General features: G+C 36.0%; 2 protein-coding genes across 3 annotated transcripts; one reads left to right on the top strand and one right to left on the bottom strand.

Moving 5' to 3' along the window:
• The first annotated feature begins 5,701 nt into the window (after window positions 1-5,701).
• LOC135644136 (uncharacterized) lies at window positions 5,702-11,569 on the top strand. 2 transcript variants are annotated; one of them, XM_065161594.1, is made up of 8 exons: window positions 5,702-5,812; window positions 6,088-6,508; window positions 8,090-8,161; window positions 9,026-9,090; window positions 9,210-9,360; window positions 10,159-10,251; window positions 10,332-10,421; window positions 11,204-11,569. In XM_065161594.1, exons 2-8 carry the CDS (start codon window positions 6,095-6,097, stop codon window positions 11,261-11,263), a joined length of 945 nt encoding a protein of 314 aa, XP_065017666.1. In that variant the 5' UTR covers window positions 5,702-5,812; window positions 6,088-6,094; the 3' UTR covers window positions 11,264-11,569. The 2 variants fall into 2 exon arrangements, with proteins under 2 accessions (XP_065017666.1, XP_065017667.1); XM_065161595.1 differs by having other exon boundaries at window positions 11,207-11,569.
• A 177-nt stretch (window positions 11,570-11,746) lies between these two features.
• On the bottom strand, window positions 11,747-14,911 carry LOC103972877 (large ribosomal subunit protein eL34). Its single transcript, XM_009387257.3, has 4 exons — window positions 14,752-14,911; window positions 14,547-14,626; window positions 12,257-12,366; window positions 11,747-12,155 (listed from the first exon to the last, which is right to left on the bottom strand). The coding sequence occupies exons 1-4, from the start codon at window positions 14,828-14,830 to the stop codon at window positions 12,062-12,064; spliced, it is 363 nt and encodes a 120-aa protein (XP_009385532.1). The 5' UTR covers window positions 14,831-14,911; the 3' UTR covers window positions 11,747-12,061.
• Between the last annotated feature and the right edge of the window lie 458 nt (window positions 14,912-15,369).

Here is a 15,369-nt window from a genome sequence, read left to right on the forward strand (position 1 = left end):
ATGATTGTACACCTAGTAAAATTAATCTTATGTATGTGCTTGAGAAGAAAGAATGTGTTATTTGATGATTTCCATATTGCTTTTCAATGATAATGCATGGCTTTTATATGGAAGGCTTGATGATTTTTTTCTTAAACCTTGTCTTTGGTTTTGACATAAGAACAAAATTTGAGCATGCTAATATAAAGTAAATCATATAAATTAAAACTAAAGAAGTTTTAGATATATATAAGAATCATTCAAAATTATGTTCAATAAAACCTTGCTTGATGTTGTAATGAAAATATTGAAGTTTTTGATACCATGATTTGACGATTTTATGCATGAGATTTTAAAGTTATACATGATGATTTTTGTGAGTTCTTGGTCTTGATGGTTCTTATGACAAAATTCTTTTTCTGATCTTAAACGTTGATGCATATTTTTGTTTGGCATAAATGAAATAAGTCACATGAATTGAAACAACTAAAAAGAGGAGAACATTTTTCTTGAAAATTATTTTTCTCTATCTTATTGATTTTGATGAATCCATTTGTATTATTTTTATGAATATGATGGATTATGAAAATGATTTGAATTTAATGGGTTTTATCGAAATCATGATCTTGATTTCTCACAATTATAATTTGAATTTTCTATTGAATGAATCAAGATTGTTTTCTATGTTAAAGGAGATTTGTCGAAATGTTTCATGGTCTTTTAGTATTCATGATCTTGATAATTATGTTTTTGAAACTTTATCAAGATTGTTAATCATGATTCTCTCGTTTTGTCAAAAAGAATATTTTTCAAAATGAATCGTTAGTTGTTTTCTCTTGATTTTTTGATACCCACAATTTGAGAAAATGACCCATGATGCTTGGAACAATTTTATGATTTTCTTTATGATTTAATACTCCTTTGTAATTATGATTGGTTTATTGAATGATATGATTGAATCACTGTTATAAAAGAAAAAGAAAATTGCTAGCTTGCTAATTGCAAAAGAGAACGAAAAAATATGCTAGCTTGAATGATAAAACATGAGATTGTCTATAGTGCAAATTTATTGTTCTCATGATGTGTAGATTGGAATAATGATTGGAATATTGATGATGATTTGGTATTATGCATGAAACACTCATGATATTATTGGAATAATGATTTGTTGCTAAAATGATTTATTATGAATGTCTTAGAATCATGTATGATGTGCTCAAAATAATGATGAATATTTTAAAAATAAATATTTGTATCATGTTTGATAATTTTATATTTTAATAATATACATGATGAGTTGCAGTGATGATTGATTTATTTTTAATATCATGCACGAAAAAAAAAATGTAAGGTTTTGAAATTATGCATATTTTAATTTAAAAATATTATGATGTACAAATAAGAATGATACTTACCCTTCTCATGATATGAAGATTATAGTAAAGGGGAATGAATTATACTATTGTATTGTTATTCCCTTTTATTTGATAATGACATAGGGGGAGGAAACTTGCTAGCTTGAAATTTCAAGAAGAAGCAAATCATGCTAACGTGCACATCTAGCAAACTTGCATATTTCAAGAAGCAAGAATTGCTTTCTTGAACATCTCTAAATTGCTAGCTTGCATGTTCTAAAATGTTGTAACATTGCTAGCTTGCAAGATGTAGAGCTTGCTATCTTGAACATCTTAAGAAACAAAAATTACAAAAGTGCTATCTTGCCTCTCTCAAGAAGCAAAACATGCTAACTTGCGCATCTAGCAAAGTTGACAAAATTTACATATTTCAAGAAGCAAGAGTTGCCTTCTTGAACATCTCTAATTTGCTAGCTTGCATGATGTAGAAGTTGCTATCTCAAAAGAAGCAAAAGTGCTATCTTGTATGTTATAAAACTTGCATATCTAAAACTTGATAGTTTGAATGTTCTAAGCATGATGTAACACTTATTAAATTTTCTAGCTTCAAAACTGCATGATGATAAAACTATATATTATGTTTTTCATGCAATGAGTTGAACTTATATTCCAAACACAAGAATAGTTGGACTTCTCCTTTTTGTTGATGACAAAGGGGGAGAAGTATGATGTTATGTATAAGTTCATGATGACGTGTTGCAAGTATTCATGATGAATATTGCAATGACTTGAATTCAGTTTAAATTCAAGGTTCTATCAATATGGCATATTAATAGGGGGAGTTTGTTTAAACTTCGGGAGTTAAGTTTAACTCCGTCATCAATTGGTTGTCATCATAAAAAAGGGGAAGATTATTGAATCTCGTATTTTGATGATGAAACCAATTGATAATTGTATTTATGTTTTAATATGCGTTTTGAGTGATGCAAGATGCTTCGATCATGATGAGACAATTAAAGCAGGAAAAATCATGTTGGGCCGGAGGAACATGTCAGAAGATTGAGCGTCGAACCGGTGGATTGGCCGACGTATCGACAGAAGGCTTCGGGCCGTGGATTCGGGCATCGGGCCAAGAAGAGCGGGTATTGCACCAAGGATATCAGAGTTGCAAAGTCAACTGGCCGATTGAGCAACAGGCCGTAGGAGAGGACGATGTACCGAAGAATCGGACGAAGCGTCGAGGGACCAATGAGATGCCAAACAACTTGATTAATGCTTAGTATTAATTGTCTAGATCGAAGTTTTTTTTACATATGCAGGATTAACTGCGATGAAAGTAAGACATGCAATAGGAGTTACGCCGGAGTCAAGACTATGATCACATTGGGGGTCCGAGAGTTCGATGTAACTCTGGACGGTCGTCGAAGGTTCTGCGGGAACAAATCCGAGAAGTCCAGGAGCTTGCCAAAGAAGCTTGTCGGAACTCGCCAAGTGGATCATTGCAAGTCCAGGAGTTTGCCGGAAGTCCGTAGGAGCATCGCCGAAGGTTCGTCGGATGTTCGCCGGAAGAAGCGATTGACACACCAGAGCAAGTTGCAGTAAATGTCTTAAGAAATATCATAGTTAGCATGTAGATTAAGGTAGGAATGGGAGGTGATCCCATTAACTTAATCGGGGGACAAGTGGGCCCTTGATAGACCCAAATTGGGCCGAATGGATCAGCCCATTCGGACCCAGATTTCCTGGCCAACGGTGGCACCGCCCAGGTGCTCAGTCTCCCAGGAAAGCTAGGCGGTGCAATTGCCCAGGTCAAGCGATGGTACCGCTTGGGCTCAGTCTCCAAGCGAGACTGGGCAGTGGTACCGCCCTTGTTAGGTGGTGGTACCCGACAAGGGTGGTACTGCTTGAGCTCAGTCTCCGAGTGGTGGTAGTACGGCCCAATTATGGCGGTAGTACCGTCAAGACCCCGGAAATCTAGGAGATGACACATTTGAGCTCCAAATTCAAACCAATTGGGGCCTATATAAACCCCACCCTTTCCTGCATGAAAGGGCACCGAAAGCTTGATCTTACTATGTGATTTTAGAGCTTAAAAGTGTTGTAAAGGCCAAAAGTTCTCCTCCCTCTTTTCTTCCAAGTTTTGATCATTCAAGAGAGGAGTGAAAATTCTATAAGGGTTGTCTCCTAAGCCTGTCAAAAGGAGTGAAACTGTAAAAGGGTGGTTGACCTTCGCCTATTGAAAGAAGGCCTCTAATAGATGCCGGTGACCTCGTCGGAGGAGGAAGCCGAAAGTGGATGTAGGTCATGTTTGACCGAACCACTCTAAAATCTGGTTTGCATTTCCTTTGTGCTATTTATCTTAACTGCAAACTGCCTTCCTTACTTTACTTCAAATATGTTTCCGTAAGCTTTCAAAGTTATTATTTGCATGAAACGACTTTTACGTTGGAATCAGATTTCAACGTACGAATGCAGTTTTAATCGTCGAAAGTTTTTCGCTGCACTAATTCACCTCCCCCCCCTCTTAGTGCTCTTGATCCTAACAACATGGTGTCACTCTAGTTAAAATAGTGCACATATCTCAAAGCAGTGCGAAACAACACAAATAGACCTAGAAATAGTTGCGTCTTGAAGCGACGTAGTTTGACTCAAAAGCGATGCCACACTACAAGTTCGAAGCAACATACTACAAATCCGTGTCATCCGAAATCAAGTGATGCTTGCTAGTGAGGATATAACCCCGCAAGGCACGGGCTCGAAAGGATGGCTCCAGAATGATAAACTGCTCGTTGAAAATATTGGCAAATGCCAACAAGCATAGGGGGAGTCAACTCCCTACGAAATGTATAAAACCCACCTTCGGGTAGATGCTAAGGGACATAATTCATGATCCACAAAATCTGATTTAAGCTTCAGAGGGGTCAAGCTGGAACTCCCCTCTCCAACATTGACTTATTGTGCAGGGATTCAAGACTAAAAGCCTCTTGCAGATTCATTGGAGAATACCCTAGGAGACGACGATCACAACCCGTCGTCCCTTCTCCATGAAGCTTTCCTCCTGAGTAACCCTATGGATGACCTTATATAATCGGGATCAAACCTAGTTGTGCCCCTTCCCAAGCCACATAAGGAATCACAACCATAACCCTATTTAAATAAATAAATAAATATATATATATATATATATATATATAAGTTTTTTTATTTAAATTATTCTTATTTTTAAATCATAAAAATTATTTAAAATCTTATATTTGTAGATGAGCTAGTATCTACTAGATTTTGAGTTATTTATCTTAGTTATCGTATTTTTTAATAGACTTATATAGTATTTTGGTGTCTTCATCAAAATATGAATTATTAAAAAAAATATTATAACTGAAATAAACAAACTTAAAATATAAGAGAAACCAATTAATATAAAAATTATTATTTAGAAATAAAAATAAATATATAAGGGGACTATCATGATAGTTATAATGTTCTTGAATAGACTTATTGTAAAACATATTCAAGAACACTATAATTTAAGAATTGAATCCGCTTCACTCTATATACTAATCCAAAATCGATCGATCAGCTTCGTTTAAGAATCAGTCCATCGAAAGGGAAGCTACAGTTATATTATATCACGAGTATTCAGAATATAATGAAAAGATAACGTTGTAAAACGAGGTATCGTCCGAAAACACTAAAAATATGAGATTTTTCGATGATTATTCCCATTACAATCTTTTATCCAATACCCGACGAAAGCATCGTTGCTTCCGACGACTGGACTTACCGCCGTCAACGCCGGCCCTCCTCCTCTGGTGTAGGTGGGTCAGAGCCGTTCCCCGGTCTACAAGGCATCATTAGGAATCTTGAGCGCCACGTACTCACCGTTAAAAGTCCACCGTCACGTCCCTCTCATCAACAAATAAAAAGTCCCGCCCTATGTTGTTGGAGAATTGCTTATATATCCCTCTAAACTGTTAGTTTTCTATTTATCCTTTTAAATTTAACTTTAGCACATGCATAAATAATATCCATCTAGAATACTAAAACCCACAATAACTAGTTAATCTTTGTTAAATGATCTTTTTTTTTTAGCTGTCACTTGAAACTTTAATTCATACTAGTCATTTAAAAATTAATTGTGGAAATAACATTAAAAGAATATTATTAATGTATTATTTTAGATATCACAACTAGAGGTGTTCGAGATTTAATTTCCGAATGCAGATTAACGACATGGTTAGCGAAATTCTAATATTTAAAGGGTTATATGTGTCATAGCAAAATTTTAAAGGGCATAAAAAACTACTTTTATGCCAAACCCCAGTCTATATATATCCAAACACAAATAACTATCTATATATGTAAAACCCCCATTCTATATATCGACTTGACCAAACACGAATCACTCACTCGGTCGTCTCCATACAGCCGAGACCGAGGTCGAGGCGTTCTTCCTTCGTCTCCCTTCCACTCCCGCGGTATGGCCATCTATCCCTTCTTTTCTTTCGTTATTTTGTTGTTCTGTTTTGATTTCCTCCGTGGAAGTTCTGGATTCTGGCGAAAGAGCGGCGCAATTTGGTGTAGCTTTTGTGGGGTCTGAAATTTGTGTTTCTGGATTTGTATTCCTGAAGACTTGAACTTCTCTTTTTTCGCAATTTAATCGTTTCTTCTTTCTTTTTCTTCGCGTTAAGGAATTTATTTGATTTGATCAGTTTTTGGTATAAGGTTTCCATGTTTTTTTTATGTTGATTAGGGTTTCGATGTCATACTGGCCTTCGGCCGATCAGAAGCCGTTGAAGGGGAGTGCAGATTTGAGGTGTTTACTATTGGTTTGCAGGAGGATTCAAGTAGGAAATCTTTTGTGGTTAAGACGAAGGAAGAAGATGGGGGATCATGTGGTGTTGCACGTCAACCGGTTGTTAACACCCCAAACCATTGGCACGACAACAGGGGTAGATGGTTCGATGTCCTTTGCGGAAACTGCCTATTGTTTTGCACATACACATCCGTCTACTTCGATTGCCAGCTCTTGCAACGACCAGAAAGGGAAGGAGGAAAGCACGGTTGGAGAGGAAGATGAACCGTTAATTCAGATGGTAGATTGTCGCATATGCCAAGAGGAGGACAACATAAAAAACTTGGAGGCCCCTTGTGCTTGCAGCGGCAGCCTGAAGGTCTCTGCACATTTCGACAACTTTGCCTTGTTAGCATAAGTTCCTGGCTGTTCTGGAGACGCGAGCTGGCATCTTAATGCTCAATCATACAATTTAATGCTCAATCATACTGGTTCTTCAGAAACCAACTTTATGCATTTGAATTACGTGGGACTCTATGTTCTTCGAATTTTTTACATGTTCGTTAAGATGCCTGATATAATTGGATAAATCTTGGGTAAGGAGTCAAAGATTTCACTACTCTGGGAATTTATGTCTTTGAACTCTATTTCAAAGTTCTGTTAGCTGACTTGCTTTGTGTTTATTCTAAGATGGCTGATATAATTGGATAAATCATGGTAATGAGGCAAAGTTTTTCTGTTGTGGGAATTTGCTTCTTTAAAGTCTTCTCCATGTTCTGTTAGCTGACTTCCTTTGCGTTTATCCTAGATGTGTTATATGCTTTGGCATGACGACTAATTCTGATATGTTGCTTGAGGAGGGTGGAATTACTTCTAGTTTTGTAATTGTTTCATGTTGTGAATAGGTTATGAACTTCTCCTTTATTGAATATAGAAATGTGCAGGCAAATTTATTTAATTCACCGGTAATCAAGTCATTTAAGTCTATTTGATACCTTATGGTAATTAGTTGGTTTATTTTGTATGTTAGTTTTTATGGCTATTGTTTTACGAGTTGCTTTCTACTTCATTCATAGTAAATATGATTGTTTATAATGTAGACTTGTTTGATTTGTTTGAGTAGAGTTTCTTTTCCTAACATGTTTTAGAAGTCCATTATTATAGTCCACAGTACACAGTGGTGATGTTGATCTTTCTCGACCTCTGTTTCGTACTAGTAGCCTTGCTGGTTCTTCTTCAGTTTAAGACACAAGGCTTGTTATGTCTGACGTTTTGTTCTGTTCTAAATCAGGGTTTTTTTTTTTTTAGTGGAGGACCTCTGAACAAAGTACTTTAACTAGCAGAACACATATAATGATGATTGCCTGAGGATAGATATAGAATTGTTGTACTTAAGGAGAAAGATAAAAGTAAGGACATCTGTGGGATGACTTCTGGCGTTACTGCAGATGGCTTGCTTTTAATTCGTACCAGACTGCTGGAATCTCAGAGACTCTGTACAAGTGTCTTTCTTTTTTTCTTTTTCATGTTTGTGCATTGTTTTTCATCAAAGAAGCTTCGAGTTTGTATTGCTTCAGACTAAGTCAGGAAAGTCTGGCTATCCTAATTTGATATGATAGATTAAAGAAACTCCATAATTTTTTTGGATATATGTTCTTTCCTATATTATAATTTTGACATCTGATTGTTAATATTGTGAGATAATTTGAGATTTAATAGTTGACTGAATCCTTGTTTTACATCATGGGAACTGTTTGATTTTTGGAAGAATCTGATGCAAATATCAAAGGATTGACTCAATTAGCTATGGACAAATCTAGCTCTTTATTTAGATTACTTCTGTAGATAATATAGCTGATGATTATACTTGCTTTCTTGGAGTATTATTTTCTTTTCTTAAGTTTTTTGCTGTTTTGTTTATTTCTAAGTTTGTTCTCACTTGGAATTTTGCTATGTGTAGTATGCTCATAGGGCATGTGTTCAGCGTTGGTGCAGCGAGAAGGGTGATATAACCTGTGAGATCTGCCGTGAGGTATGTCACATTTCTGGTTGTAGTTTATGGATGTTATTTTGTGTCTCTTGGACCAAAAGTACAAAAGGTTTTTCTTTTCTTTCTTTAACATGCTTAGGTATTCATTAGAAAGGGGCCTTCATATGTTTCATGTTTGTGATAGAATTCTACAGGCAACATAAGCTGTGTTTCTGCAGGCTTAATAATTTTATGAAACAAACTGATGAAAACTTGTATAAAGTCATCAAAGAGAACAGGATTTACAAAGTGATTGAGTTATTTACCTGCTATTTCCAAACATTATAAAGACAACTTGCTCTGTCCTGTTCTTTTTTCCTGGCCTTCAGCTGGTATAGGCTGAGTTGAAATGGGATGTGTTCTAATATAAGGAAGGGCCAAAGCTGAAGGGAAAACTGAGAAAGGCTTAAGCTGAAAAGAAAGTCAAGTCACCTGGATTTGGATTGTGAAATGTGGTGAATCGGTTCACCTTTAGTTGTTTCCAGTACAAAGACCAACTTAAAACTACATCCTGCCCCCAGACATTTTTTGTATTGTGAACTAGAGGTTATTTTGTATATAACATTTATTCAGGTCCTTATTTCATCTTGGGCATGCAGATGTATCTCAAGTTTCTGATGTTAAGTGATGATCTGATTTGACTAGAATGATATACTCCCATATCTGGTGTCACATTAAGGTTCTTCTAGGTGATCTGAGATTTGACTCTTAAAATAACCTCTTCTTGCTTGTGAGGGTAAGGCCATAAGGCTATGTACATTGACCACCCCTAGAACGCGTACTGATGAGATCCTTGTATGCTTTCATTCTTTTGTCTTTTGTATACCTGATATGTATGTTGATGCTTGGTCCTTCCTGTGATTGCAGCAATATAAGCCTGGGTACATTGCTCCACCACGAGTCCATTCTGATGAGACCATGATCAATGTCAAGTATGTCATGCTTGTAATTTGATCCATTGGCCAAGACCTAAATTCTGGCAAGGAATTGTTTATTATGTCCAAATTCCTTATTCGGATTGTTTTTTTCCTTTCTGTTTGAACTGCGGCAGCAGTTGGGTCATTACAGGTTCGCAATTGAATTTGCATGACCCTCGAGTACTGGCAACGACAACATCACGGGGCCACTTAGTTGAAGCTGAATATGCTGAGTTGGCTACAGATTCTAGCGGTGCTGCTTGTTTCCGCTCTGCTGCTCTTATAGTATGCCCTTATCATGTATAGCATATTGAGCATCTGTTGCTTTACTTGTTTAATGACTACATTGTAAAATTTAGGCTTTCAATTGAAAATAAATTTATGGCTATCTTATATAACCTTTTTGTCAATTATTCTGTAAATGTAAACTATATTTGTTCCATAGGTAACTTTTACAAAATTGTGTATGTTCTGCCAAAAATATAGTGTAGGATGGGACCTGTTTTGATTAATTTCTAATAATGATCTGTTATTATAGTCCATTAAATTTTCAAGTTTTTAATCTCAATAGCCACTTAAATGCCATACGTTTTTTCCTGCTTTCTTTTTTTCTTTTTTTTTATTGGGAAGAAAGGGTCATTATATTGTGTAGTCAACATTAAATCTTGAGATGCACCTGAGTTATATATGTAATAGCTTATTCTTTTTTGTTTTCGACAAGGAACATATGTAGAGCATTGTTCAGAAACTCATGAGTTGGTCACTAGCATTGAAATTTCATTCTCTAGAGAGGACTTAAATCTTCATTGTTGATCAGAAATTAACTTTTGGTCAAACCATGCTTTTGTTGTATTGATCTTTGCATCAGTTTTTTTAAATTTCATTTTTCATTATTGTTTACTTCTTTTGAGATTACTTCCATCAGTCATCTGATGCCTGTGCAGATCTTTTATGAGCTCATACTAACATCTAATCTCTCAGTTGGCTTGAATTACAAATTATTGGTGTTCAAAACTATCCATAAGCTTGAGTGTTCTGCTTGTCTGCTTGTGAACCTAATGTTGTTCTTCTGAAATTTTGTAGTTGATGACTATTTTGTTGTTGAGGCATGCATTAATCATTACTAATTCTGATGGAGATGATGATTATGATGATGATGCTTCGACGTACTTTTCAGTAAGTGAAAAATAAAAAACAGTACCTTTTTTAAGCTCTAGCATGTTCCAAGACTCAAATGTTTAATTGGTTATTTTCAGCTTTTTTTGCTACGGGTAGTTGGAATTCTTTTGCCATGTTACATCATGGTATGGATCATAAGTATCTTGCAACAATGGAGGCAAAGACAGGTAAGCATCCTTTTAGAATTTTAAAATGCAGTCACATTTATAAACATATATGGTATATGATTTGATTTTCTTCTCAGTTGCCATTATTAGAGTTATAGAATTTAAAAGACCATAAAAGGTGAATTCTGGAGTCCTTTTCATTTTCTATGATTATTCTTTTGTAAGCAATAAGAAATATGGTGGTCACTGTGACCCTGAAGTTCCTGCTTATCATTTCATTGCCACACTAGATGAAGCTGGCACTTGCTAATCGAACCAAATCAGTGAGATACACATGGACAAGATTTGAATCAAGACAATCTAAATCAACCGGATCCCTGATGGTTTAAGACTTGGATCTGTTAGCAGTAACTGAATTTGTATCCATAAATTTGGTTTTGCTCCAAAATAAGTTGATAATGGTTTACATGTGACCCAGAGGAATCTGTCAGGGTTTCTCAAAGAAGTCAATCTGAATGGTCTTAGAATCAGGTGGTCAAGCAACACAGAATCAACTCCCTGAAACCAAACTACACTTGGAAGACTGCATTGATATACTGCTTATTTCTTTGGGTGCTACATGCTTGTTTCATTGTGCTGTGCTGTTAACTGTGACAAGGATTTGTTATTGATTTAAATCAACAATTGTTACACATATAGGAAGTTTGTAAATTGTCTATAGTATATTTTCCTCGGTAAAACTAGTGAAATATGGGATTATGTGTTATATGTCATCTGTTATCATTCTTTTGTTATTATCTATATATGCATCTGACTGTGTTATTTTCTATTCATATTCTCAGGAGGCAGCAGCAGCCTTAGCAGCAACTCAAGTATCATTCAATCTGCAGTCTGGCCAATAAAGGAGCTTGCACTTGACATTAGCACCAGATTCACCTGCTACTCCCCCACAAGAGCCACAACAGTAGCATTTAATTTGGTTAATGTAGGCTTTAAGCTTGTTCCGAGATTTATTTTTGTTAGAACCAAGTAATTAAGTCATAGGTTACGGCATCAGCAGCAGAATATTGCTGCGCCAACGCACGGAAATGAATGCTGGCTTTTTCTGCTAGCTTTTTCTTGTACCTTCGCATCGATTTCTTCAGTTGTATGTAATTTCACCTTGGCTTATTAGAGGACTTACCTTATAAGACGTAATATTAGTGCCACTACATCGATAAAATATATGTAACGACATGTGCACGCACCGTATGAATCTTACAGGTATACACAGATCACTGATTTGAACCCATACGCTAACCAACACTTCAGCTTCGATATCATGTAGTTGCCACTTTTAAGTGCTGCCTCCCAACCAAAGATAAAATTTAGTCGTTACAAGGAGCTTTAAGAAATCTTTGAAATCTGCTTAAAAGATTACCATAATTTTGCAGTAGTAACAATCCTACAAAAGCGCAATAGTTACTTCACAAAGATATTGCCAGCTGAAAATACAAGCATGAAAAAGATAGTTCGAGCATAACAAACAATGAACGACTTGAAGGGGGATTCGTGACTGGGAATTTGTGTTAAATAAATCCAGAGCCTGCCTCTAAGATTCAACTGTTATATTGAAGCTCTCAGCATTAATCTTCATCGTGTGGAGATTTCCTCCTCGGTAATAGAAACTCGAAGCATTAATTGGCTCATTTAATCAGTGTCTAGCTCTTTGAGGCTTGTTTTTCTTTAGCCTTCTGGATCTTCAGAACTTTCTTGACAATCTTCTGCTCTTCAACCAGAAAAGCTCGGATAATCCTACAAAACCAGAAGAAGTAATGTCAAGATAAGAGCAATTTTGACAAAAATGGGGAGATAAAAACCAGGAATCATGATATTCAAAAGCATTTATTGCTAACCTTTCTCTTACAGCACTTCCAGATAAGACTCCACCATAAGCACGGTTCACTGTCCTCCTGTTTCTGGACAACCTAGACCTCTTGTACTGAGCAGGTCTTAGATGTGGTATCTGAGAGCACGAAACAAACATCAAATAAAGAAAAGCAACATTATGTAAGTTACTAGCTTTTTCCTTTTTGCCACAGATTCACACTAACTCAACAGATCGCAATCAAGCAAAGTCACAACATTTGTTCACATTATAGTCAAAACAAAGTTCATTGAGATTGCAGGAAAGCACAGATTACAACAAAATAAAAGTGGTCACAAGGGAATCAGAAACAAAACTAAAAAATTAATGTCACTTAATTACAATAAACAGGCTTAAGCCGCTGTTTGCTAACTGTTGCAACTACATACGCTAAAAAGACCTTTGTCGATGATGGGCTAAAATAACTGATTAATTGTGCAGCTAACATATACCATGGTACGGAAATATCTTATTTATTTGAAACAAATATCCTATTGATTTTACAAAATTTAACTCGATAAATGAGTAAATGATAAGAACTCTGCTGCTAATTAGTGATGCATCTTCACAGCTTCCAATTAGTTAAATATTAGCAGCATACATGAGGTAACATATCAGTCGAAAGCCAGAGCACCCGGCGTTTCACATTTTCTGCTCCACAAAAAATCCTACTCACCTTGTGTCATCCTACTACAAGGGCATTCATTATTGATACTTCGCACATTCCAAGTGTTGATTTGTCTAAAAGATTCTGATTGACTCTTTCAATATTTTAAATAGACATGTTAAGTTTAGATTGACTTTTTGTCCCATTTTCCTATTTTCAGAGTAATATTCTGTAATATTAAATAGGTATATGCATTCATCAAGCCTGGCCTGTTTTAGCTTGGTCCGAAGTCATTACTAATCTCAGTTGTAAACAGTTCTATTTCTGTAGAAGTCCAAGCTCAGTCACCTTTTACTTGAGATTAAACAGGTCTAGGTGTCCTTTTTGGTCAGGGTTTAAACTTAGGTCACATCTGTTTGAGATCCAGGTTTAATATAAATCTCCAGGTGATTAAAGTTTGTCATAGCGCAATGGACATCCATCAAGAGTCCTACAAAGGGTGGCCTCGCACATAATTTTCCCACCAGTGCACATGCACCATACAGACTATAAATTCAAGTCAATTAATAGCTCGACATATACAACAAATAATGTTGATACAGATTTTGAGACCAGGTATGAAGGGAAAGAACAGAATGGAAGATACTTGCAGGATAACAAAAAGAAACTGGAAGTCTGAAAGCTAGAAGTTTATCAAAATCATCAAAAACAGGCTACAATTCAAATCAAATAGCTAGTAAAAGATAATAATAGTATATTTGTACTGTTTGTTCTTACTTCTTTTCTCTAAAGTGAAAGGGCTCAAAACCTATAAATAAAAATTTTCTCTAGGGCTTTCAGTCATTTTTTTGGATGATTAAATGAAAACTTGCGGCATACATGACTTGGTTATCCCTTTTCATTCCTGGTCAAAAGAAAGATAAAGGAGGAGAGTTGCATTAGATAGCTTTGTCAAATCTTTACGAACATGGATCACTACCATTATCACTAAATCATAGGAAAAGACCAATGTAGCCAACCCCAAATAGTTGGGTCGCGTGGCCTTGTTGCTGTTAGGATCAGCGTCTACAATAAGCAGTCAACCCTATCAAATGAATTGATATCAAAGATAAATGCCTTCAATAGCAGGGATAGCTTTGGGGTATGCTAAAACAACTTGAAAGCTTTCATGATGTCATAATTATAGAAAAAAGCTCGACAAAATTTGGACCAAAAGACAAGATAGATTAGCAATGAAGTGAAACATGTCTCTTTTAATCGTAAAAGAATTTTGCAACAAAAGGAAACAAGAATACTATAAGCAAGCACAAACAGTAACATTCTTTTCAAGGTATTGGGAAAAAGATATGGCTAAATTCTGAATTGTAAGCCACATCTAAGAACATCAACAACATCATGTGTAAAGAAGATACCAAATTATAATGAACATTGGCATTTCCATTTAAACAGGAGTCCAGAACATCTTCCTGTTGTAAATTAGAATGCCTACAAGTGGTACTGTACTGAATACAAAACAAACAAAATGAATTGCATTCGTCCATTTAACTCGTTTGAACAGCGAGAAATCATCCAATGCTACAACAAGTAACAATTGCGAAACAGAAGTAAAAGGACAAATATGCCACTCCTGAGAGATAAATTTCGTCAGAGTTCAAAGCAAGGAAAAACATACTCCCTGGATCCTCTTGCCAGTCACAGGACATTTCGGCCCACTCGCCCTCTTGTTCGTGTACTGATACACAAGCTTCCCGCCTGCGCTTCCAGATCAACACCATTAGCAAGATCAGACAAAACGAATGGAACGGCAGAGAATCGGAAGCCGGAAAAGATCAGGCAAGCCAAAAAGCAGATGAGGGAGGCGAAGATGAGATATTTACCTGGGGTTTTGACAACCCTAGTCTGGTTCGATTTGGTGGCATAGCTATGCCTCTTCCGATACGTTAATCGCTGCACCATCTCGCCTTGTCCGCTTCTCCTTCCCTCTCCCCCTCCACCCTCTCTTCCAAACCACTAGGAGGATCGATGGAGGTGGCTATTTAAGGAGCCGTCCGCCGCCGAATATAGCAGAAAGATGACCTACATCCAACGAACTTAGTTTATTTGATCCGACGGTCGTCCTTTCTTTCTTCGTTACAAGCCTAACGAAGAGTGAGGCTGAGTTGACTTTGACCGATTTGCCTTCTACTTGTTTAGAATAGATTACTAGAAGTAATTATAATTTGCTACGAATAGCAAGATTTGATTCTCATTTTGTTTTGACAGATTGAAACCGAGATCTTCATCCATTTATAAGACGAACTCATGGAAATAGCTATCTTTTTATCTTTTTTCTTGGAAAAGGATTCTTTTTTTAATCTAAGATTTAGATTGCCCTTAATTTGATAACCAATCATATATCCATTTTCCATTTATAACCAATTGATTTAGCTACAATATTTTTACATTATATTATTATATTTTTCAGTAATATTATAAAAATATAATACAGAAGAAAA

The sequence above is a fragment of the Musa acuminata genome, chromosome BXJ3-8 (genome assembly GCF_036884655.1).
Source record: "Musa acuminata AAA Group cultivar baxijiao chromosome BXJ3-8, Cavendish_Baxijiao_AAA, whole genome shotgun sequence".
NCBI lineage: Eukaryota > Viridiplantae > Streptophyta > Magnoliopsida > Zingiberales > Musaceae > Musa > Musa acuminata.

Coding starts and splice junctions, on each gene's coding strand:
- LOC135644136 (XM_065161594.1), top strand. CDS start 6,095: ATGTCATACTGGCCTTCGGCCGATCAGAAGCCGTTGAAGGGGAGTGCA. Junction 9,361..10,158: donor TCCGCTCTGCTGCTCTTATA/GTATGCCCTTAT, acceptor GAAATTTTGTAG/TTGATGACTATTTTGTTGTT. Junction 10,422..11,203: donor AACAATGGAGGCAAAGACAG/GTAAGCATCCTT, acceptor TCATATTCTCAG/GAGGCAGCAGCAGCCTTAGC.
- LOC103972877 (XM_009387257.3), bottom strand. CDS start 14,830: ATGGTGCAGCGATTAACGTATCGGAAGAGGCATAGCTATGCCACCAAA. Junction 14,627..14,751: donor TAGGGTTGTCAAAACCCCAG/GTAAATATCTCA, acceptor CTGGAAGCGCAG/GCGGGAAGCTTGTGTATCAG. Junction 12,156..12,256: donor GGAAGTGCTGTAAGAGAAAG/GTTAGCAATAAA, acceptor CTGGTTTTGTAG/GATTATCCGAGCTTTTCTGG.